Source organism: Astatotilapia calliptera, chromosome 17, assembly GCF_964374335.1.
Source record: "Astatotilapia calliptera chromosome 17, fAstCal68.1, whole genome shotgun sequence".
NCBI lineage: Eukaryota > Metazoa > Chordata > Actinopteri > Cichliformes > Cichlidae > Astatotilapia > Astatotilapia calliptera.
Genome location: NC_137438.1, coordinates 4,208,646 through 4,235,241, shown reverse-complemented (window position 1 = coordinate 4,235,241; position 26,596 = coordinate 4,208,646). Strand labels below are relative to the sequence as shown.

The 26,596-nt window shown below is 40.2% G+C and overlaps 1 protein-coding gene across 5 annotated transcripts in view; it reads right to left on the bottom strand.

Annotated features, from left to right (window-relative positions):
* Window positions 1-26,596, bottom strand: part of nav3 (neuron navigator 3) — a 181,930-nt gene that overhangs the window by 45,023 nt on the left and 110,311 nt on the right. For all 5 annotated transcript variants that reach the window (XM_026148159.2, XM_026148160.2, XM_026148163.2 and 2 more), the window contains 3 exons: window positions 19,471-19,579; window positions 10,138-10,371; window positions 8,686-8,805 (listed from right to left, as the gene is read on the bottom strand). In XM_026148159.2, the coding sequence (XP_026003944.1) occupies window positions 8,686-8,805; window positions 10,138-10,371; window positions 19,471-19,579 (463 nt within the window). The remainder of the gene's footprint in view (window positions 1-8,685; window positions 8,806-10,137; window positions 10,372-19,470; window positions 19,580-26,596) is intronic.

Below are 26,596 nucleotides of genomic sequence, written 5' to 3'. Positions count from 1 at the left end.
ACTGACTGTAGGTGGAGATGCTGCGTCTGTACCAACGTTGACACCAAACCTAGTTTTGAGAATGACGCATGGATATTTCAGAAATGTTATTTTCTGAGCTGTACTGTGGGAAATGAAGGCATCAACAAAAGAGTAATGCCACCTAGTACTCATTACAATGACACTGAACTCACACAGCAAATAAAAGCAAGGAAAAAAAGGTGTGTTTTAAATGAGCCCTAGAAGCAGCAGGGCATCGGTGGGTCACACAGCCACCGTCTGCTCTGTCTGACAGGTGACTTGGCAAACCAAACCTAGCATCCTCTGCACTTCTGAAACAGAAAATCCTTTGTATTCCTGGGATTACAGCAGTAAAACTTGATAGACAGTGGCAGCACAGTGTCAGCTCTCCAAAGCCCCTCAGCTGAGGTTTGCATCTGACCAGCTCTGATCTCTGCGTTTCACCAGAATAAACAATCAGCCGCTGACACACAATCGTGTGGAGACAGACTTGACATGGTTTGCCACAATTAAGGACTAAAAACGTAACTAGTTAGTACAACAGTCACCTGGAATGATAAAGACTAAACAGTCAGCATTTTATTTAGATATTTAGATTTGTTGATTTTCTTCTCTATCAGATGGTTAAAAGCAGAATTATGTATTGAATCTGGAGTCTGATGATACCTAATTTGGGACACAAACAGTAATAGGTTTAAAGGCTTTGTAAATGCTGTTTTGCTGTAATTATACCGCAACACTCGTCATTTAACAAGATTACGATTTCATAATCCACAACAGAGTCAGGCTCCATGGCAGTAAAGTGAATTAACAATGACAGCAGCTTTGTTGATTCTTATCTTCACTAACTCATTAGGCCTGTCAGATGATGAATGGAGTCATATGCTTGGAAATATTTAACCAAATGAATTGATGAACCCGAGGCAAATGCCCCTGTGGTCCATTCTTCCTAAAATCTATCCAACATTACCTTGTAATCCACCTATTTACAACAGACCGACTGTTGAACAAATCTGGATTGGCCGAAAAGTCTAAACTCAAAAATGCAATTAAACATTTCTTAAATCGATCCTCTTAAACAACACGAGACACCCCGGAAAGGAACGAATAAATCTGATGCTGTCACTTCAAGTTCTGTTTTTTCTTTTTTAGTTTCATCACAAATCTCTTCTGAAAAACATGCAGACAATTCAGTGTTTTGAACAAATTCCCAATCCAAGTAAACTCTCAGTGGAACATGGTCCGCATCAACAGTCAAATAAGCTGCTTGCTTCTCTTTTGTAAACATGGCACTTTAACTAGAGAAACTTATTCAATTAAAAGTTTTAAAATCAGCAGAGCGTTAACACTCGAAACACATTTGGACCATTGCTGGTAATGGATGAAATTTCTTTCTTTCTAATACAGCTCTAAATCACTGTACAGGTAAAATCAATGGCTCTCCTTCCTTTTTTCTTCCTGAGTTGTATTACATCTATTCAAACATGTGGGTTACGGTACAGCTGGACACACACACAAATAAGCATTTAAGGAACACCTACATGGAGTCTCTATTATTGGTGTTGAATGTCACAGGAACCTCACACTGTCATCATAAAATTAGTTATCAACACAGCCTGTGAATGCCTGGTTACCACACAGGCATTTGCATCAAGAATCCAAAAACTGTCCTCATCTGTGACATCTTCTGAGCGTACGTAACACATTGTTACAGGACATGATTCTCTCATGCCACTTCATGTCAGTGTAATGTGAGTCAGCACTGTGTCGTCACAGTTTTTCATAAGTCAAATCACTCAGACCTAAGATCACTAAAAGTCTAGAAAAACTGCATGAACAGAAAGTAAGAAAGTGCATACACCATACCCTGAGAGAAGAAAAAGTAAAGGAAATAAAGGATTCATGATTGCATGTTAACTGTCCCCTCCTAAACTGATCACATAATTTACTTGTGATGGACAGACATCAATTGCAATACACACCAGAGCTCAGCATCATCTGATGCAAATCAGAACTATTTTGTCAAATTATACCATGGGAAAGGGTAATAATAGCTCATAAATCATTTTATGCTTTTTGCTTTTGCTCTTATGTCTGATGAAGAATAAGACCAAAAGGGCGGGTGACTGAATCAGCCACTCCCCCCAGCCTTAATCACTTTCAGTCCCAGGCAGGTATGGATGCTCAGATGACCCAGATGAACTAAAGCAGAACTTGACCATATGGGACGTATCATCAATGAGAGAAATAGACAGGGCAAGCCTGACCTCACTCAGTAATATCCCTTCATCCTTGTCACCCACAAGTCCACGCTGATGAGGCCAGGTGGATAGTTCACCTCCGTATGGAACCAGGGGCATCTCCAGTGCGTCCCTGCTGCCACTTAACTAACCAAAAGATGAACCCCTGTGCACGCTAATTGTCTTCAATCAAGTTGAAACATTTCTATATTTAAATATCGTATTAATTAGTAATGGCAGGAACATACTTCCTTAAAGGGCCTAACTCCTCTATGAGGTATCAGCACATTTAAATTCTAATACATGACTGAACATTTATAGGATAGTGAGGGTTTAGCAGGAGTATATTTAATCAGGCCTATCTTTATGCTATGGTGTTTTCACATTAATTGTAGTTATAGCCAGGAGTTGAAACTGATTTAGCATTTTCAGTTGAGGAGTAACCAAATTTGATAAGCAGTTTCACAAGTAAGAGTTAACTTCCATGTGCTGCAGCATGGAGTTGTCAGTGATGGCATGGAGATGCTTGGTGATCTTTCACATGAACATCATGCACATTTTCTGCACCCATACAACAGAATACATGAAAGACATTGAGGTCAATCCATCAAACGATGTCCACGTGGATATAAAACAGGAAACGTGATATTCAAATAAATTCTGAAACCTTTTCACTGGATAAAATTGGAATGATGTTCTATGTTTGATCAGTTTAATCGGTTTTCATGATCTCTGGAATTAAGAATTTACTAACGGTTTGCTAAATTAATTCAGGTATAAATGTATTTGGTTAATTAGTGACCAGGCTTAATGTCTATTTGGTACAATTCTCATCAGTAATTGGAAAAGAGAGCTTTTCATCTAGTGTATATCTGGCATTTTGAACAGGTCTATTCTAAATATTATTTTGATTTAACTTCTGATTTTTACCTATTAGAATTGTAGTTTAAACATGTTCTTTTTTGTTTAAGTCTCAGTGAAATGAAAATACATTTTTTAAAGTGTTCATACTTCCTGGATGCTGGATACTTTCTTCTTTTATCTCGTGCTATAGGCTATGCTATATACAGTAGCATAGGCCTATTCAGACCTAGTTTTATCCTTGAGATCTTTCTCCTTCTGCTGGTCTAACAGCACAGGTATACAAGGAGGCTAACAGTTAGTCTTCTCCAGCATCATCGCACTAGTTCAACAACCAAATCTGCAGGAAATTAATATCCTTTTTTATCCATGTTTAAACTGAAATATCATTATGAAACATTATGCCTTTGGACCACTTTTCTAAGGGTAATCAATCATCATACTATAAAGATTTTATGTATGTGTGTTCCTTATTTCCCCCTAGATGAGAAGACCGATCTTGATCAAAGTTTGCATAAGGAAAATTCAATATCTAAATCACATATCACACATATTTTACACAAATTCCACAGTCACATATATTTGTACATTTGACAGATCAGCTGAGTATACATTGGAAGATCAAATACACATATTTGACTGTGAGGAAAAGTGGAACCCAGAAACAGTTTTGAGGTGCAGTTAGGAGGTGAGGGGTCAGTTCAGGGTAAGACTTATGGGATGTGTGTGGGTAAGCAATAGTGTGTGTGTATATAAAGAAAGACATGTGTACATGTGTGCTGGTGTATATGTGTTGGGAACATAGATAAGACCAGGATTCAATGGTACTCCTAAAGTCAGAAATGTCATGTCGATCTTGCATTTAGCAGCATGTGCTTCCTGAAGTTCCACACAGAAAAGTTATTATTGCCATACACACACACAGATACACACACACACACATGCACACACAACACACTTATATCAGTGCCAAAGAATAGGAAACAGGAGGAAAACGGAGCGTCCAAAAACAGGGAAACTTTCCCTCGAGCATCTTTGAATGAAGAGATGGCTAATTAGAGTCTGGTTGTGTGGGCCACAATTTGCCCATTTTTGAGAGGAAATATATCTGTATGCAAGCATCTGCACAAGTGAGGGCACATTTGCATGAACATACACACAGTTGGGTACTCAAATCAGTGATAAAGCATGTCCCAATTATCACAATTTGTTAAGTTTAGCCGGTGTGCACTGAGGTGGAAATACTGAAAAGGACAAATGTCTGAAAAACTGACAGTTGCCAGAAGACTTTAGAAAGCTTAGATAGCAGAAGCTTTGAGACGCTCCAGTTTCAGGTGCAATACAAATATATTCGTCCTAAGCGGTGCCCCTGGAAGAGATCAATGAGAGAGACTTATATAATGACTGCGTTTGTCATTGGTAGTAAAAAAACCTTCTCCTCTAAATCTCTTCACTGCTTACGACAGCAAAGACAAGTAGAGCGGCTTCTCTGCGACTGTCACTGCTACGCGGAGTGACAGGCCGAATCCTGCTGCTCAGCAGCACACACGGCATATGGAGAAGTCTGTACATGCACACAAACACACATACACCCACACCTAAATACACTTAAATGTAGTACACCAACAAGCTTTCTTTTGTGAAGCATGGACAACACAACCACAGCACACTTTCAACACATATAAACTTGTCTCCAAGCCCCCGAAGCTTTAGACAACCAAAAAACGCAGAGCCAGCTGCCACAGTCCAGCTGCGAGAAAGAGATGGCAACACACTCGAGCCACCGGGATGCTAAAAGAGAAGCCCTGTTACTTATTCATGTCTCTACTGAGAGCGGGGAGCCTGCTGGTGTCAAAACACTCTCTTTGGGCGTCTTTTCTTGACAGCAGAGCCATGAGCATGTGCTCATCTATGTTGTATAACAAGAAGGTATTTTTAGGCAGGTGCTTTTAGCCAAGGCTAAACTCAGCATTGTTTTGAAGCAGACTGATCAGAAGAGGGATCTGAGCTTTTGTCATTCAGCTGTTTTCGAGCAGATGGTTGGCTCCAGGGTACTCGGTTCTAGCACAGATGAAATCACTGGAATACTACTTTGCGAATGGATGCCTCTGACAGCCAGTCAAGTTGCAGTTTACGCCTTTTGTCCAAATTTGTCTGACTGTAAAATGTTATTAATTGTCATTAATTAATTCCACAGTGACCTTGACCTTTGACTAAAAAAATCTTCACCTACAGTCCCAATGAATTCTTGTGCTAATCTCAAAGAAATTCTATTAAAGTATTCAGATTATTAGTTTAGTGGGATTGGAATCCACATGCGGAAAACCTGAAATATCTCCAACCACAATGTCACCTGCAGGAAACCATAAAGTTACTATCAAAAGCAGCTGTACGTGTGACGCTTATTGACTTTGTTCTATGACAATTAGGCTCTGTCCTAATACTGAGGATGAAAGCACTCAAAACTAAAACTCCTCTTCTAATCTTTTGTCTTTTTGTAAGACATAGACACACTGGCACAGCTCATTTAAAAAGAAATGGAGATGCGCACATACAGTATCTCATGTCATGACCACTACAGTAAACATTAAGTCCACGTGGTCCTAGTCCCAGATGGTTTCAGTCACCTGCCAGCCATGATGAGTCATTTAGATACATATCCTGAGGGGCTGTGTTGGTTTGGGATAAAAATGCCATGGATGGCAGCCAGGGGAGCCGTTATGGACTGTAAAAAGCACGAAACATAACGAGCCTCGTGGGAACTCAGTTTACGTACACAGACCAACTTCCACTTTCTGCCTCTGAGGAACCCTGTCTACTGCTGCCAGCAGAACTGCGGAGAGAGTAATGTGCATTTTTGTATCCGTGCTCATGCTTGAGGTGGTGTAAAAGACATGAGTGTAAGTGTGTGTCCTTGTGTGTGCAGTTTTCCAATTATTACTTATGACAGAAAGGAAATCCAAAGGAGAAGGACGAGGGGGGGAATTTTAATGGCCACAAATTATTTACCTTGCTGATAAAAAAACCAACGAACAATAAATGCACAGTTATCTCTTGTGAACAAATAATTTGTTCCAAAGTAAACTTACACTATCAAACTATCAGCCAGAGACGGATTAAATCCCAGACTCTAATCTAAGAATTTCTCAAAGTCAAAACCCAATCTCCTCCATAATTGGGATGCTGTGTTAAATGAAAACAGAGTGTAATAGTTTGGAAAATATATTAAATTGAAAATATAATCTGATTAACACTTTGATAATAAATGCAGAAGAAATATTAACAGTCATTCAATGCACTAATTATCACCTAAAATTATGACCAAGCCAAGTAATTTAAGCCAAGTATGTTCACCTGGACAAAAGAGCAGTTGGACGGACATTTGAGACAGAAAGGTATCATACACTAGCTGCCAGTTACAGGGCAGGCAGAATTTCATGGATACAGTATGTTCACCTCCTAAGCAACTGCAATCAAGATAGCTGGACATGAAACGTGCGAGATCAAATACTTTCTTGCATTTGTCATTCCTAGAAAGCCAGCTTACACATCTGAGGTAAAAAGTTGTTTAAAGTCAGTGAACAAATTATTTAAACTTGGGCCTCATCCTCTACTCATTTCACTTCAAGCCAAGGGGCTTTATGGAAAAGCACGCTGTACCACAGAGGTAAAGCCAGGCTGAAATGTAGAGCTGAGTGAGAAATGGATTTGCCCCCTGAGTTTCGTCATGTGTCCGTGGGAAGTGACAGCCTAGCTACTGACAATAACACGTGAGAGGCATGCATTTTGTGCATTTCTGTGTATATGCTTGCCTGCATGTACTTGATTTCATAAAGGAAAAGGAAGGAAGGAATGAAGTAAACAGGGTTCCAGAGTTCAAATTCTTTTCCTTCTGGGAGTCTGTAGCCTGCGGGCATCAATATTTCCTCATTGCCCCTGAGGCCCAAAATGCTACTGCTGACTTTAGTTCAAAAGAGCAGAGCATTTTTGGATTTAAGTCAAGGAAAGGTGAGAGACAGTTTAGGCAAAAATATTTAAATACAGAGATAAAATGCAGGGTGAAGCTGAGCCTTGGCAGTTTGCTTGGTTCATTTTTATTCTTATCCTAAGACATCTTTTTGCCTCAGTGTCAAATCTGATAGGTCAATCGGTTTGAGACTGATGGGGCAGGTTAATCTCCTATTCTGAACCTCTGGTCAGGACTAGTATGTTTTGCTGCTTGGCCAATCACAGATATGATCAAACTCACCTCGGGCTGACTGGCTTGACTGACTGGCTTGTAACAAACAAGCTTGTGAGGCTGAGCACATAACCAAGAAATGGAAAAACTGCCTGGGTTGCAAAACAACTGAATCATATACAGAAAACACACATATTACAAGCAAAATATCACCCGTGTTTCTGCAAGTCATGCGTCATATTGTGTAAATCTGCCTAGTGTAACCATGCACATGTAGCATTAACAGAATCATAATCTTTAAAATCACAGGACTACTAAACGCTGCCACTCATTAAAATCTTGACAGAAGCTGAAGCTGTGACACTGGGAAATGTCACTGCATCAGTCAATTCCCAGCAGTCTCTCTGATGGCTTGTCATCACAATCTTAGCCTGACAGCTTTAAATCGATCGCCAACCCTCCTTCGCCCCTTTAAATCTCTGATGGTGTTACAGCAGACTTGTATAACCTTTGAAGGACATATTTCTTACTTCCTTCTTACCCTTTGTTTTTATGCCAGGCACATCTAAAAACCAGGAATGACATTTTGCCACAACGTTTCAAAGAGCCGGAAAGTAAATAAATGGCAGACAGAAATGAGGCAGGTCGAATCTTCTTGCATTCCACGCATGCGCAGGACTGGAACGTAAGCGTTTTCGGCCGTTTCAATGTGGACGCACAACTCTATGAAAACGACTGAAAACGATAGTGTGGACACGGAGCGTTTTCAGACGTAAACAACGTTTTCAAATCTATCCAGGCTAGTGTGGACGTAGCCTTAGTCACTTGCCCATTCTCTGGACTTTGTATCCTATTAGGTTTGTATCCTAAAAAGCCTATATATTCCATTAGCTTTAATATCTTTGTACTGATATCTAATATCTTTAATTGTTTTGGGTAATATACCCAGATATTCATGCTTTTTAGCTCCATAATGCTCATTGTGCTGAATGCTTTAACCGACAGATACAATCAGGTATAATATGATATGGCTGCAGTTGCTATGGTGCCAACCTTTCTGCCATTCTGACCACAGCACATTGCTTTTTTTCACACGCACATGCATCACTGGCTGCAAAGCACAGTCCAGTGGGTTTGTCTTAGCAAACACCCACCTGGCTATGGTTGAAAATGAATGACAACGAAGCTATCAAATTCACAGCCAGATGCTCGGGAGAGGAAAACATCAGCTAAAAGCCAACAATCAAAAGTGGAATGTGAAAAGCTGTGTTCAAATTTGAATATTAACAACGTGCTTGCATGAATCTCAAAAAGTGTGAAACCGGAGCTACTCCCGGGTGTGAACCACAAATGAATCAAACAGGCACCAGAAAAACAGGCAGCTATGACAGTCTCCATCCTCACCTGTCAATGTCACCCTGCATCTCTTTGCTTCCTCTTTGGGATACGTCTCGAGAAGAAGCTGCATCTGAGGCTCGGCCGGTGTTCCGTGCATACAGATGAAGGCTGCCATCTGTAAGGTATCTGTGAGGGGAGAACAAATTACAGGTATAAACGTTTAACTTCAGTTTGCTTTAGAAAGTTATTCTTTTTTAACTCGTGGCTCTTACACTTTAAGGTCCTTGTTTAAGTGAAGAAGAAGCAAATTATGTCAACTAAACATAAAGGAAGATGCTACCTTGGCTAATCTAAATAATGAACATGAAGACTGTGTGTGGATTTTGCAAAGTCGGTATAGAGAAGCGAGTTTGTGTCTCTGTGTACCTGACAGTGAACGAGCGGTAAGATTTGAGGCAACTTCCAGATAGCTATCAGACACGGCTGGTAGAACACGGGGGCCATTAGCGCTGAGTTAATTAAGCTAATAATTCAGCTAATCACCTTTCCCTCCCAACATGTTGTTACATTTTCTGCTCTGTTCTTCTTCTTTAATCTTGCAGATACCTTGCTACATCACACCTCATCCTTACCATTCCCTCACAGTTTTCTCTTTACAGCATATCTTCTATTGGGAGTGTGTGCTCACATGATTGTGTGGGTAAAATGTGAAAAGCCTTTTCTCCTACATGCTTAAGTCATTTATTGCTATTGAGCGAATGAAGGTCAGAAGCCTGCTGCTGTAATGACTTGCAGAAGACACAAACTCATCCATTCTCACTCAGGTAATCTGTCAGTGTCGTGAGTCCTCTCAAGGTTCACATAAATGTATTACTTGAAACATCCTGTGTGTGGTTTTACTATGAAAAAGTATACATAGCCTTGCTGTATGACAGTAAGCTATTTGTATTAATGTGCAGAGAAAGGCAGGTAAGGCCTTGGTGACTGTATGAATACAAACTAAGCATGAATTTCTGCACACTGAAATGGAAATCTGTCACATGTTAGCAAACAAATGACCTTTAAAGTGGACTTTTACTGAGTATAAATGATGTGGTGGTGATATTGTGCACTTAAGATATTTCTTCTTTATACAGCAAAGCATAGTTATGTATTTAATTTACATGGATTACATGGTGGTGCAACATGTTTAAAATCTACGAGCTCTGTGTTCAGTGCATAAAAAGGCTGAGAGCTACATTATTCAGAGGGAGGAATAAATGTAGGAGGCACAACTAAACAGAATGCTGTTTCACACCACAGCGTGGCACAGAGGGATCAGCTAAAACCAATTCAACTTATTTTGACTATAAACATCAAAAATTCATTCAGTTACTGAAATCACAAATAGCCCTAAGATAAATATTCAAAACACTGTCCTGCACTGGTCGACATTTTTTGGGGGAGGGTTACTCGTGTCTTAAAGACTGAAAATGAGAAAAAAATAGCCACAGGCTTACTACTTAAATGTACACAAACCTGGAGGGGTCTGAGTGCCCACTATAGCGCCCTGTGGTGGTGCCTGCGCCTGTTGTGCTCGCCCTGGGCGCAGCGTAGCCACTGGGCATCGAGGGGGCGTCACCTGCCTGGAGACGTGGGGTTTGTGATTGGCCCAGACGCCAGGACATGGGGGAGGAGCGTGCAGCGAGGGCAGGTATACTCCGCCCATTCACCTCAGTGGTTACTGTCGTGTCAAAGGTTGTTTCTAATGTACTGTGGAGAAAGAGGGGTAGAGACATAGAATAAAATAATTTATATTTCCTCACAATATACATTAAAAATGTTTTCCCCATCAGAATGATGTTTTTGAAAATCCTAAAAGAGTTTTGAAGATTGCTAGGTGTATAGAGGGTCTTGGCAAAAATCACAAGTCTAAGACGCTGAAGTAATACCAAGTACACGCCTGTGCAAAGGGCAAATCAATCAGGTGAAAAGATCAGTCATATTTTCAGTAGACAGCCTTCTACAGTTGAGTTCCACTCCCTTCATCTCACAGGTCTTTTTTCTAACACTGTGCTTGTTTGTGCGTGTGTGTGCGTGCGTGCATGAGTGTGTGTGTGTGTACACATGCATTTAAAAGTGTGTGACCTTCATAAAGTGCTGTTTCTTCCAGCGTTTTAACTTGAAGGGGGAGGAGAGAAGAAAGACTCCCATGAGAACTTATGTCAGAGCATCACGGTACATCACACAAAGATGGAAATGGAGGGAAGGAGACAGCTCTGCTTCCGCTCAACTATCAAGTGGATTTGATAGAAAATAACATTTGGATTAGGTGCCCTAACAAGGCTAAAGAAGGGAAATGAATCTCTTCAAAACACATCTGCTAATGTCACAACAATAAGCACCTGCCAGTGCATCTAGTCATTGGCAGGTTTGACTATTTTGAAGACAATCTGAATAATTTGGAACGCTTGCTGTAATATTCCCAACCCATCTCATGAAACCTGTATTAAATCTCATTGTTTTAATCACTAATGACAGAAAATGCCAAAAAATGTTTGATAAAGAGTACTATAAGAGTATAAGAGAAAAAGACAATGATGTAATGATGGACAGAGACCAAAAAGCACTGACTCACTACTATGACCATCCTCCACTAACTGAGGAACTGCTGCTTTTCCCCTCCAAGTCTTTACCAGGATCTGCATGTAAGAACTGTCACATTTGAAAGATCAGGATGATTTATTGCATGGAATGAAAGCAAAATCCAGCCTGAAACTTTAATTATTTATGTGAAGTAACAGGATAATAGAAGTAAGGCAAATGAGTCAAAGTGACTGGACACCAAGCCCCGCAACTCCACAAACTACAGCATATGTGCACTCTCAGTGAGAAAAGTGGGAACTCACTTGAGCTCTCTCTACTGGGGAAAAGAGTGCACTGCAGTCAAATAATGAGAGAACGGACAGACCTAACATAAAACCAGGCATCTCTGACAATCTGTTACTTTAAGGATAAGCTGGTAATGTGCATTCCAATCACAAACATCCTTCTGTGTGCAGAATACTAGCATGAAATTGAAATGATGCACATAACACAAGTGGTAGCAGGCGCTACAAATCATCTGTTTTTCAGGACAGGATATAATGATTTTATGATCAGATACCAAACAAAAACATTATTTGCATATTTATAATATAATAAAATTTTGCATAATTTCTTGCATATTGGCTTACTGACTGTAGCACATCACGCAAGTGAAATGCAGGATAGTAGTGGGAGTAGTAGGAGAGGCCTTTGCCTCTGCACACTGGTCTCATTAGGTGACAAAAGCAGTGACACTTTAAAACAGCGTCTCACACATAACAGTGTTAGAGATGTGAGAACAGTGTGTGTGTGTGTGCTTAGCGAGAGGACAGAACGCTGCACCCCTGAGATGCCAAGTGCCAACATAAGAAGGACAGCAATGCCACCCATATTCACTACACATCTTTATCAACACCTCCTGAGATCCACACACATGCTCACATGGCCAGTGACGTAGGTGATTCAATGTTATAGTGTCTAGCTAAAAGAGAAAGAATGCTTATCTTATCCATCACACCCAAATATGGAAATCCAAAATCAATTTGCCACAGTATAGAAATCAAAATCATTTAACCAGTCATACACAATGTGGCCCACTTAATCAGCTTATCTTTATCTCCAGGCAGCAGAGAGAGAAAATGAGGAAGGCAGATAAACCAAGAGTGACTCTGCATGTAGGTGTTCAAATAAATAGGCATGAAAACCAAGAATATGCCTGAGCAGCAAGTACAGGAAAAGTGCTAACATACCTTACACATCCAACCCACCACATATGTATACTCATGTCAAAACACACACACACAGCAATAAAAAATATTCAATATTAAGACCACATTTCCCACAAACCCTTTCCATTATCTATAGAACAGGACTACAGCCCCCAAAAATTGATCTGAGACTATTTTTACGCTTGTCCAAGGGCTTGGCATGGAAATAATGCATGCTGACAGCAGGGCACTGCTTACTGCTGAGCAATGCTTAATATAAATATGCTGGACCTTGTTCTTGCAGCTGCTAATGAGCTCTGTGTTAATATCCAGTTCATGGGAGCTTGTCGTTAGCAGCACTTCAGAGACACTGCACATGTCATGGTGTGTTTTTCAGATTCACAACTCTGCACTCTTGCTGTTCAAGTCACAATCATCCTTCTGAGGCAGACAGATGGTATCAAAATTTGATAATGTATACAAAATGTATAAAATGTCATATGCTTCGTTGTGGATCTGATTGCAGATTATAAATCATAATATTGTATTGCTTGCTATTAACTGTTATTTTAGACAACTATATAAGTTACTCTCTTTTATGAAATTGAGGAATAATTTACTTCAACATTACCTTTCAAACTACTGAAGAAGTGAATTTTTAGTAGGGCACATAGAAACCTAGGGATATTTGGCATGAAAAAAAATCATCTGCAAATTTTTGTTTTTTCTATTTTTCTATTTTTTGTCATTATTGGAAAATTGCAGTTATTGAAGCTGTTTTCTGCTTTCACAATAATCAGGTTAACAGCGATAGCAGCGCATTTGGTGGATTACACAGTTGCTACTCTCCAACTTTTGAGGGGAGAAAATACATGTGTGACAACTAAGATTTTTGCATGTTTTGTTGAGTATTTTGTGAGTTTAGAACTTTTGCAGTAAGGCTGCTGACATTAAAAATGCTATTGACGCATACATTGTACACATATTATAACACATAATATCCTCACTTCTTAATTCCTATATGTCAACTCAGAATCTCCTTCATTCCAAAGCAATGAATAATTTAAGACGTCCTATATTCACTGTTTTCCAAATGTAAACACAGAATAAACAAGCCGGTCTCAGGAAGCTATTATGTTCAAAATGTCGTCTGGCGGTTGCTAAATCCCTTTGGGACCAAACGGCAATCCCTCAGGTGCCAGCAGACTGGTTGACATAAAAAAGGGGCGATATCCCTCGACTGTTTGCTGTGCTAGGTTTGTCCTTGAAGATTATAGCTTTTCCTCACATGTGGAGTTTTTTTGCATAGAAAAAAGTGGCTGTAAATGAAATGTGGGGCTGTATGTGAGAGCCCCATCGCATCTGGATATCTAAACAATGGTGTGAATGCCACTCAAGCTGTGCGATGGCGAAAAGCAAGGTCAGTTCAATGAGAGAAGGAGACTGTTTCAGAGTCTGTGTAACCGTAGCTTAACCACATGAATCTCTGTCAAGCGGGTCAATCCTTTCTGTAACATTAGCCCTCACTATCTTCCAGACAAGGGCGTAGTTTCAGTCTGTTCTGACATAATATCAAAGCTATTTAAAGAAAAGATAAATGTATGTGTATGAGTGTGCAATCACATAACACTGAGCTTATTGGAGAAAAAAGTATTTGCAAACTTGCTTCTAAAGTTACGATCCGTTTCTGTCACGGTCCTGGGTTGGGTCGACCCAGCATTTTGAGTTTCTTATGTTTTGGTTTATTTTTGCATTATGGATTGGTTATTCTCTGGTGATACTGTTTTGATTACAATTATATTCTGATTCTTTAGTTATCTGATGATGATGTTGATGACGATGATGATGTCTGGTTTAGGTTTTGTTATCTTGCCCTTATGTTTGGTTTAGGTTGCCTGTGCTTAGTCTTCTTTCCCCTTATGTCCCTCTGTTTGTCCATGACGTCATTATGCCTGTTTACGAGTCTGTCTCTGTCTGGCGTGTGCTTCCTGTCTTATTTTGTAGGTCTGTGTCCTTTGTCAGTGCGTTCAGCTTTGTGCTCTCCCTGTCTCGTCAGTGTAATCAACGTCAGCCGTGTCTCCCAGCTGTTTCCTCTTTGCTCCGTTCACCTCTTGTATTTAGTGTCTGTGTCTTCCCCTACTCGGTGTCGCATTGTTAACGTCTGTTCACCCTCACTTGGATTTCCAGTCCTCCTGCATCTCTGTTTAGAGTTTTGTTTGCTTTTGTGAGTTTTATTTTATCTTGATGTTCTGCTCCAGCAATAAAGCTGCATTTTCTGTCTAAACCTCGTGTCCTGAGAATCCTGCATTTTGGGTCCACCACTCCTGCCTGCCTGCCACACAGCCGACCATGACAATTTCAAAAGATGGCGTTTATTAGTAATGGCATCATCATCCCCCCATTTCAATCAAAACTGCACATAATGTGCTTTTAACTTCAAGTAACCATTTCATACATTTTAATTTGGAGTATTTTTCTTTCCTGTTGATAAGGGTACAAATACCAGAAAATCTTTTAAAATAGGAATGTAATGAGTCAAATGCCATAATTATCAAAATCATCAAGCTATAACTAGCTCCTAGGTCTTGTTAGATCTGATCCTGCTTAGATAATGAAAACACGATTCCTATCTTGAAAGTCACACTTAAATTTTGCAAATTTGCTTGAGCACAGAGCATGAAAAATTCCTGTAAGATGCTTTACTGCAAAAGCGTCTCAAAAGGAAGACCTTTTGGTCCTTGTTCATTCATTTAGTGGTGCATAGGCAAATTATTTATTCTATCTTTGGCAAATATAGTCTCACTTGTTTTTCTAGGCACTCTTGAAAAAGTAAATTAAGTATGTTTCAGCAGCTAAAACTAACTTCTTAATCTTGCAGTCTGCTCGGCTGGGGTATAAACAGATGTAAGTGCTTCCTATATAGGAAGCAAAGAGAAGGACAGAGTAATGAATATGACAGCCATGTCTGCTCGAGCGTAACAGTGATTAATTAACTGAGGTACAAAGCTTCTTGGTGATTAGCACCATTTCTTATCCAGGAGAGAGATTAGGGTGGCCTGGCTGGGCTTTTGTTGTGGACAGAATTGGTATTCAAACTCAAAGGCTCTCTTTACATTCAAACATTCACAAGCTGACTTCCCATTTTACACTCGGTCTAATGACTGAAAGCTGAGCGGTGATCCATACTGCTGCCACCGGTACCTACTGTTTTACACTGTTTCACTGCTTTAACTCACATACACATATACACCATACACAATGCTAATGTGGTGGTATGATGATGCATTTTTCAAATACTTCACGCTGACTGGCCTTGTGCGTCTGATGCATGAAAATGAGACTTGCCTCCTTTGACCAATCAGACACCTCACACCCCAAACCTGTGGGTCCCATTGGATTAAATGTGGTGGTAAGACAATGCCGCTGTATTGATTGTGCCTGGCTGAGACTCCTCTGAGGAATAAAGGAGTAGAAAACAAACACAAAAGCATGCACACACACACAGACTGCCATCTGTCATGGCTGTCGACAGCCCGGCCACCATCTTCCTCTGTAAATGGGGCAAAACACACAAAATAATAGACTGAGGGTGAAGGAGAGAGGCGAGGAGGGAACATTTCGCCCAGGGAGCTGATATAAACCAATAGATCATTTTGCCTTTGCCGCAATCTTTTCACTAGATTCTCTACGGTGCCTACGGCTCCCAGGTAGGACAGCTTTTTAAGGTGTTGGTTGTCCATCAACTCCTGAATGCCATTACATGTGTGCCAGCTGGTGAGGAAGGTGGCGTCTGCTTTTAATTAAATCCAGGATAGGTGGAGGAGAAGATGGCATGCTTACAGAGTGAGTATCATTAATAGTTGGGGACATATCTCCCTGATAAATTGTACAGAGTGAGTCAGTCCAATCAGATCTGTTTATTTGCTAAGGACGAGTGATGTACAAACTCACTTGGGTAATCTCAAGATTCAAGATTCAAGAGCTTTATTGTCAATACAGTAGTATACACAATATACAGTGTACCGAAATGCCCCCCATGGTGCATTTATAAATATATAAAGGATATATCTCCAAGAGATATAAAACTAGGAATTACATATAAATAACATGCTATGTTTTGGTAAAATTAAGGGATAAAAAGGTACTAATTACTAACTATACAATTCTATACAATACTATAATTGTAACTATACAATATTAACTGTATGATAAAGACAGACAGGACAGAGACAATACAAAGTGGAATGTGCAGTAGGTATTGAATAGAGATAGATCCAATCCGATATTACGTATCGGTATCGGTCCGATACTGACGTAAATAAAGGGAAATAAAAAATGTAATCCGATCCATTAAATATCAAAAAACTTGCGACACGGCGTAACTCGGCTCATAACTGTAGCACGTTGGAGTAGTATGCGTCACGTGATAGAGCGGCTGTGTGTATTTGTAGCCTCGCTAGCAATCCGGCATTTCATCTCCGAGGAAGTGATCCCAGAGAGAAGTAAAGCAAGTGTCATCTCTGAATGTTTGTAAAGCATTCCCGCGTTAAGCTTAACAACCGATATATGGAGCGACTGCCTCTCTCTCTCTCCCTCTCCTGCTGCTGCTTCAATCATGAAACTGATCAATGATCAGCTGATCTGTCTGTGAAGGTTCTCAGTCATCCAGGTCATCGTAGTCAAAGGAGCTTGCAAAGAAAAGCGTCTGGACTTCTTTAAGTTGCTTGAAGACGTTTCACCTCTCATCCGAGAAGCTTCTTCAGTTCTAAGGTCAAATGGTGGAGAGTCCCAGATATAAACCTAGTGGGATTTTCCCCCCACGGAGGGACAAAAGGACCCCCTGATGATCCTCTAATCGCCTGAGCCAAGGTGTGAAACTGGGTGTGGGTCCCAATCAGCCAGAGTTTCGGGTGTGTTCATTGTGAAACCTGGCCCCACCTTATCATGCGAATTCCTGAGGTCAGATGGCCCAGGATGTGAGTGGGCGTTAAGGCGTCTGGGAAGGGATCTCTGATCAGCTGATCGGCTTTTCTGTCGTGAGTCCGTCTCTCTTGTTTGTTTATCGCCCACTTTGCACCAGAAAGAGGAAACCAGCGGCTGAACAACAGCAGCACGTTTAAGCTTAAGCTGTTGTTAGAATTTATTTAATATTACTTTCTACACCAGGATCTTTTTCTACGCAGCTGACGGCTGGTAACTGTGCAGGGGCGGATCTAGCAAAGTTTAGCCAGGGGGGCCGATATGGCATTAACAGGGAAAGGGGGCACAAAGACATACTTTTGTTTCTTATTCTCATTTAAAATGTCGAGCTTTTAATAAATATTTATCTGAATCTGACACCCAAAGTTTTAATCTGATGTAAAATGTATAGAAGTCCATTACTGTATATAGTAACTATTAAGTCTAATATACCCTAGTAAGCTATAGTACTTTTTCCTTTGGGAAGGTACCATCTGTGCAGTCTGCAGTTCTGTTGAAGAAAGATGTTGAATCTATTTAGTTATTCTTCAAAATTAATTGATTTCTGTGCATTTTTTTCCCACACTGCATCAAATTAAAGTTGATTATGTCGATTAAGCATCATGAGGTGGAGGGTGGGTGGTTCCCTATTTTTTTGGGTTTTTTTGCTGGGAGTTTTAGAACCCTATTAGTCAGGTTGCTTACTCTTTAAAATACCAGAATAGGGAGGATGGAGCAGGTTTAAGTTTATTAGATTGATCAGTGTTGCTGAACTATGAAATATTTTGGGTGCAGTCTATTTTTTGCATACAGGTGTAACAGAATAGCTTTAGTGTTTGTTTTTTAACTTGAGTTTGAACTTATACAAAAAGCAGCAAGATATTAAAAAAAAATTATTGATTAAAAAACACGCTATATCGGATTCATATCGGTATCGGCAGATATCCAAATTTATGATATCGGTATCGGACATAAAAAAGTGGTATCGTGCCATCTCTAGTATTTAATACCAGTTTCAAATTATTGTCGGGATATCATTGACGAGACATGACAAAGACATGTGCAAAATGCAAAATGTGCAAATATAATATAATTTTGATGAGTATTGTAAGGTGTTTGTAAAGGCGTATGTGTATATCAGTCCTTTTGTGGTAGTGAGTTGAGGGCTCTGACTGCTTGGGGGAAGAAGCTCTTCCAGTGTCTGGTCGTCACGGTTTTGATGCTGCGAAACCGTCTGCCAGATAGAAGGAGGGAGAACGGTGCATGTGAGGGGTGGAGAGTGTCCTTCACTATGCTGTTCGCACGTCGGATGATGTGTCTGTCATAGAGTTGGGAGGTGGATGTGAGAGGGCCTCCAATGATCCTCTCTGCTGTCCTCACTATGCGCTGCAGACACTTGTTTTCAGCGAGGGTGCAGTTCCCGTACCACACAGTGATGTAGCAGCAGAGGACGCTCTCAATGGTTCCCCAGTAAAATGATGTGAGGATAGGAGGAGGGAGACTGGCCTTCTTCAGTTTCCTAAGAAAGTGAAGACGTTGTTGGGCTTTCTTCATGATGGTGGTGGTGTTCAGGTTCCAGGAGAGATCGGCTGATGTGTGCACACCCAGGAACTTCACACTGTTGACCATCTCAACAGCAGATCCGTTGATGTGCAGAGGGGTGTGAGCCATTGAGAGACAGGTTGTTATTCTGACACCAGTCTACCAGGTGTTGTACCTCCTCTCTGTGCTTTTACAACTTTAAAAAAAAATAATTAGTTTTTATATATTTATTTTTAGTGGCGATGATGATGTGATGATACATATGGCTCTGCGAAGGGAGCATGTTCTATATTTGGGTTGTGGAAGTATTGATACTACTGTGGCTAAAGCACTGGGTAGGCGTATCTGGTAAAACACATGACTGGTTCAAGTTGGTTCTGTTGGTTCACATGGTAAACCACAGGGTTCTGTTCTTGGTCCCCATTTTATTTTTAGTGCGTTTACTTCGTGGTTTTTATCTTGAAAGGTGCTATACAAAATAAATAATCTGGATAAAAACCAGAAACTGTTGTGTTGTTGCATCTTCAGATTAGGGTCATCCATTAAGCGTTCAAAGTAAAGAGCTCTGCACGCCTACCTGTGGCTGATCTGTGTCCCCCGTAGACTGGACATGGTCTCTTCTAGGTTCTGCCGCAGGTCAGCGATGTTCTTTACTGTCCTCATACGTCTTGTCTCAGGGTCTTCTCCTGCACACATACATTTTTACATGATTTACTCAGATCCCTGGACATACTTTTACAACAAGCACCTGTCACCCATTTACACAAAAGCTACAAACACACACAACATAAAAAGTGATGAGGATGGCTGACATACAGTTTTTCATTGGATTTCACTGAAATGTCTCAGTAGGGGGAACAAAATGATGACCGATCACAATGACAGACTGCATTACGGTGAATGTCCCTAACCCACTTGCTGAGAATTTGGATCTCATACAATAAATCTGCCTGTCAGGCTGCACTAACATGCACTTCTTCTGCTTTAAAAAGTGTGTGTATCATTTTATGCGGTATTGACATTTTTCCTTCAGGCTGATGCTGAAATGTCATGCCATGACACCACGCAATCTGTCACTTAGTTTGGGACACAGTCATGCCCGCATGTAGAAGCAAACTCTGCCAGAGCTCCTGTGCTTCTCTGTCAGACATGTAGAGAAATGCTTCCATCTCTCTACCTCGCCCTAGAGCAGGAGACAGCTAAGAAAGCACTTCATATATTTTATGTTCTCTTTCAGTGCCTCGTTTACAGATGAAGAATTTGTTTCATTAAGCTTACTGAAGTAGTGTTGCTAATAAGCACTGGACGGGCAACATTTCAGAAGTGTGAGCAGCGACCACAGACCAAAGTATCTGCTTGTCAGCTCCAATTAAGCTTCTCTGTTAGCTTGTCAAGCTAGCCCATACCCACAGGCAGGTACCACACAATGGGTAATTAACAAGTGGCACGAGACACAGAATGGATGGTGGTCACAGTGCTTTCTAGTTTTAAGGTGATTTCACAGGGAAACTGTCTCCGTGGCACAATAAATGAGCCAGCAGATGTTGGCCAGTGTTGTGTAATGGTAAAATGACTGCAAGAAGCTTTTCTCTGTGTTTCAGGCAATGCAGCTGTGATTACAGTGTGGGGCACATTAGGGCAGACGGAGGTTCTAGAGATTTGAAAAGGCCTCAGGGAACTCCTCTGGGCCAGCTCATTGCCATGGGCAGAAACCACAGTATCTGAGTTCTTTATCTTCTGGAATATACAGCAGGATTATTTTGAATTTGAACAGAAATGCTAAGCTAGTTTCCTAGATAACACATAACATTGTAGGATGGAGCTCTGTTTTTTGTACAGATCCCGTCTTTTTGAGTCTACACTGAACAACGTGATCAGGCATGAACTACTACAAAACTGGCAGTACGTCATTCATTTTACACACTGAGACCAGTCTTCCTGCTTTGCAGGATGTTATGTTACAATACACAGTGGTAGAGTCACTTAGGCACATTTAAAGAAAAGTGCCTTGATGGACACATTTCATTTATCTTTGTTTTGTTCAAGCTTTGTTTTTGAAAGAGAACAACTTTTATTTTATTCACTATTTCACTATTTATTTGATCATTATTTGCTGCAGTTGCCTAAGTTCTTGTGCCTGCTGAGGCTCTACTGAATTAAAAAAGTTTAATCTGTGACTCACAAGAGCACATGGTACAGGTCTGGCTAAACCTTATTTTTCAGTCACTAAAGTCTTGGGTCGTTTCATATGCTTTTAGAATCCATTCACTTTTCATTAGTATATGGGGATATGCCTGGCCAGGGAGCCGCTGCCAGTCCCCTCTGAGGTCATCCCCAAACCGCAGCCTCAATTCATGTTCAAGCCATCTGCCATTACCTAAAATGAGGACGTGGTCCGAGCTAAATTCCAGAAAAGTCCACACTGCAATATCTGTTTGTTTTTCAAAGCTCAAGACTTGACCTCAATTACAACATGGATCTTTTAGAAAGGCTAAAGCTCCTTTAAGAAGGGAGATCCTGGATCACATTATCTTAATGGGAAGGGGAGCTCTTCACTGCAAACTCAAAACATTACAACCGCATGATTTTGTCTTTCTTTGTAATCTAGTGATGGGATTTCCGGCTCTTTTTAGAGAATCGGCTCTTTTGGCTCAGCTCTCTAAAAAGATCCGGCTCTTTCGGCTCACAACCGGCTCTTCAGGTTGCTTTGTTGCTTTAATTAATTTATTATTAACAACACTATAAAATTATGCACAAAAAGAATTACTAATGTAAAAAAAAAAGTGGTTTTATTTATATATGTTTATATATAAATATATACAGTGGCACCTAGAAACAAAGCATGTACAAACTCAAAAAAATCACGTACAAATTCCAAAGCATGTACAAACTCTAAAACACATTTCTAGCATTAACTGAACTTCTAAACCAGAGCTACCTAGATCACTTAAATTACACAATTGAAAGCATATGTGTATTGTTTGTGTATTTATACACAAGCACTCATATATATTCAAATAATTTAAAAAAATGTTCATTTACCTGTTACCACACACCAAATCTGGTTGTTGGTACTTCCTGGCTTGTGTAGCCACTAGGTAACAAAAGCTCAACACTGCGCCCAGCATCCTGGAGCACTTCTGTTGTGTTTTGTACATGTTTTGGAGTTTGTATGTGCTTTGTCTCTAGGGGCCACCGTAAATATACTTTTATTTATTCACTCCACATAAAATGGAATAAATAAATCATATAATACAAAAATCAACTATTCACATTTCAACTTTTAACTATTTAAATTTTCAGCTGTTTCCTTTTACAAATTTAAAGTGAAAACAACACAAAACACTGCAAACCACAACACAATTAAATATAAATTATAATATGAAAACAAAAAGAAGATGCACATTCTCTGTCGTATGGGCCTGCATGAATAAACTTTCTTAATCCTTTATCATCTGCAACCGAAAATAGTTGTGGATGATTACTATACCTTTCTAATGTGACGTTGTCCCTGGCTCTCTTTCTCTCTCTTTCCCTCCCGCTCTGTTCCTGTGCTACTGAGAGTGTAACTACCGCCCCTCCCCCCTCTTCCCAGCGCAAAGCACAAGGCTCGTATGCGGAGTGAAGCGGAAAAAAAGTGCGAGAGAGGTGGTGAGAGAAAGAAAAAAAAAACACGTGACGGCTTGCGATAAGGAGCCGGCTCGCGTCGTTCACGTCAAAGAGCCGGCTCTAAGAGCCATTTCGTTCGCGAAGGACCCATCACTAGTTCCTGTGCTATTCAGAGTGTAACTACCGCCCCTCCCCCCTCTTCCCAGCGCAAAGCACAAGGCTCGCGTGCAGAGTGAAGCGGAAAAAAAGTGCGAGAGAGATGGTGAGAGAAAGAAAAAAAACCCCACAGCTCGTGATAAGGAGCCGGCTCACGTCGTTCACTTCAAAGAGTCGGCTCTAAGAGCCGTTTCGTTCGCGACCGACACATCACTATTGTAATCCGTCTTTTTCTCATGTCATCCCTGATGTGCAAAACTTCTCTCACCAGCTCTCCTTCAACAAAGATCCAATTACAATCCCATTATAAAGTGACATGAAGCAATCTAGTCCCAGAATCTCCATTATGAACGGACTCTTAATGAAACATTGAGAAGCAGTTAAAGGTGCGAATGTGTGTGAATCTATTTGTGTGTGTGTGTCTGTGTGTGTATATAAATGAGAGCCATAGCAACAGTGCATGAGAAGAGGTCTCACCCGAACAATGCTGCAATGACATGACTGCATCCACAGTGAAACCAAAACATTACAGCGTTACACTTTCTGCTGTAAATAACTGATTTTAAAGACTAGCAGACTTGTATGGTTAAATCTTTTGCACCTGATGACGTAATGTAGCAATATGCTTATACAATATTTTTTAGCTCCTACTTTCAGTTCCAACCCTACAGAGAGGCGAGAAGCCACCAAGCGCTCATTTGGATTCAAGCTTACATTCAGATCTTGGCCTGGAAAGCACAGGAAGCAGCCAAACTGAGACCAGGCCAGTGTGTGTGTGTGAGAGAGAGAGGGGTTGAGGGAATAGAATCAGGAAAGGTATATACACACATTCTTAGACACACACACACGCACACACACACACACACACACACACACACACACACACACACACACACACAATGCTCGATGTTAAACAAATGCTCCTTGAAACAGAGTTGACACAACAAAATGCAAATGGCTACTGTTTAAAATTGACGCATTTATTCATACACTCGAGCATAAACACACACACACACACACACACACACTGTACAGTACCAGTCAGTGCTTACATGTAGTTCCTTCCCCTACTTTTTCATGCTAACTGGTACAAATAGCCGTTACTAGTGCTAAATGACGTAATGTAGCAATATGCTTACATTACGTGTATGTAGCAATTGTAATGAAGTTGGACTAGCTGATATATAATGATGTGCTACGTGATCGCTAGTGACACAGCTATGTTAGCATAACACAGTGAAAACGCAGCTGTTTCTATGGGTTTGGGCCTTTCGTCCACACGTAAACTGCATTTCGAATCACCGAAAACTGAGATTTTTAAAACTCCTTTTTTGTGTTTACGTGTGGACGAGGAATACAGAGTTCGTCATGCAACGTCAAAGGTATGTGCCTTTTTTCACGTCACGCAGTGAGCTACGTTATTGTGTACATGAGATGAATTGCAGAATGGCAGATAGAGACAAAATACTGTTACTGTTAATCTGACTATCTGCAGTTTTTACACGTTTAATTATACACACGCAGTTGCTGTCCCTCCATTTAGAAAGGCAGAGGCGTCACAGTGTAATTATTTTACATGTAGTTGTTTTTTTCCTGTGTAATAACAAACAAATTTCCCACGTGTGGGACTAATAAAGGTTATCTTATCTTATAATATTCAACATTGCTATCAATGCATTTTTCAAAAAATGCCTCCCTGTGCAAAATGGGTTCAAAAACATAAACAACATTGGGATACCGTTTGTCCGTGATTTGTAACAACTAGATATGCTTCATCATATTTTCTAGTCTTTGGCTTAGAATGAAGTTGGTTTGGAAACATATTCAGCGATGCTTCATCTCCTGCTTTGCGTTTGTGTGGGCGCCCCGTCAAAAACCTGTCCATGATGCTAGCAGTGACCAAGCGCACCCCCCCGCAGTGGCTCTGCGCCCCCCCCCAGCAGCGGGCCCCACACTTTGGAAGCTCTGGCATAACATAAAGCATAACACAGTGAAGCTGGAGGATGAACGCTAACTAAGTTAACGTGAGGGTTCCCGATGGTTTTTGACCAAACTTCAATAAGGAGAGCAACTGAGAAAATCCATCCACAATACGAGGTTAGTCATTAATATACTGCAACAACATGGGAATAGAGCAGCTGTGAGAGAATTCAACATTAATGAATCAATGGTACAGAAGTGGAGGAAGCAAGAAGAATGAGTTGAGTAAAGTTTGACTTATCTGTTTTGTTTAACTTAATGCGCCTTATAATCCATTGCGACTTATGTATGAAAACAGATCCGTTCATCGACAGTACACCTTATAATCCGGTGCGCCTTATGGTCCGAAAAATACGGTATATCTAAGTGGACACAAATGTGTTTCCTGGCAGCCACTTAAGCACATTGAGAGCCTGTTAATTACATCAATGAACACTATCTGTTTAATGTAATGCATGGTTTTATCTGACACACACACACACACACACACACACACACACACACACACACACACACACACACACACACACACACACTTTTTAAGCACTTTCAAGGTCCATTTTCAAGCTTTTCCAGCACATTACAAAAAAAACAGAATGCATATTTCACTTCGCATCGCCTCAGTAAGACCAAAATAATAAGTCTACACATCAGATATTGATGCTTCTTTCCTATGTGACACAAGAAATAGGAGACAGATGTTTGTTTGTTTTTTTAAAGTTCATTCATTCAAAACTAACTGTAAGATGTTTAACTACATTGCTTTCTGTATTATTGTTAAAGTTTTAAATGATCACCTTTAACGTGTTTATTCTAATAAAATCATGTCCAGTATGACAGGCATGGAGAACAGCACTGACTGGGAGAGGCTTTGAACAGATGACATACTCAGTTCAATTCAGCATATAAGACTTCATCTGCCTTAAATAAAAAGTGAGCCTTAAAGTATGAAATACTCATATACAAAAACACATCAAAATTTGTCTTAGTGGCTGATAGTGCCCGACAGGTCTCAATGTGAGCTTGAAGCCATTATGAATTTAAGTTGTTTAATGTGTAGGTTCTCACGATAAACAGATTCAAACAGTCACACATTGAAACAGACTGACACGTAGAGGTGCAAGGCAGCCCAGGCGGAGAAATTTTGCTTTTATACTTTGTGACAATCTGATAAGAAAACTATTCAATCAAATAGTTATTTGTGGTTACAGTTTCTAGCACTTTTAAGCACCAAATCCAAAATCCAAGCACTTTTCAAACCTTGAAAAGGCAATATTAAAATCCAAACATTTTCAAGGATTTCAAGCACCCCTACAAACCCTGTGTATGAAGTTGATGATTGTTAAAATAAAAAATAAAATGTTAACAATTACTTGGTTGCTCCTAAATCTACGACATGAGTATATACAGAAAAGTTTGACATGGTATGCAAAAGAAAAAAATAAAGAAATACACAAACAAAAAGTTTCATAATTGTCAGTTTCATAATTTCAGATTCAAAACTAACATTTTCTTTGATTGACTCATATCACTTTTCAGAAATCCTTCTTAATGACTCCTGTGTTTCTCTCACGTTAAAGCCAAGTTTGTGCACATCGTTCCACATGGGAAGATGGCAGATGGTGTGTACACTGGAAAATTTGACATATATTAACAGAGCTGGTGCCAAGGTATAGCACAGTACCAGGTTAGACTCCATCAGCTGAGATTTACATTAAACCACTTAAAGCTGCATGCTCAACAAAGTGCCTCATTTGCAGACTGTGACAGAGTGAATGCAGGTGAAAAATAGGATGTGTAATATCTAGGAAATAAACTACTGCTGCTGTGCAGATCTTTTAGGTGAGAATGCAACATATCTGTGAGTGTAAAGGTATGGACTACAGGAAGCAAAGTGTTCTTCAAGAGCATGTTCTTGCAAAACAATGCCTTAACCCTTTAAGACCTACCATAGAACC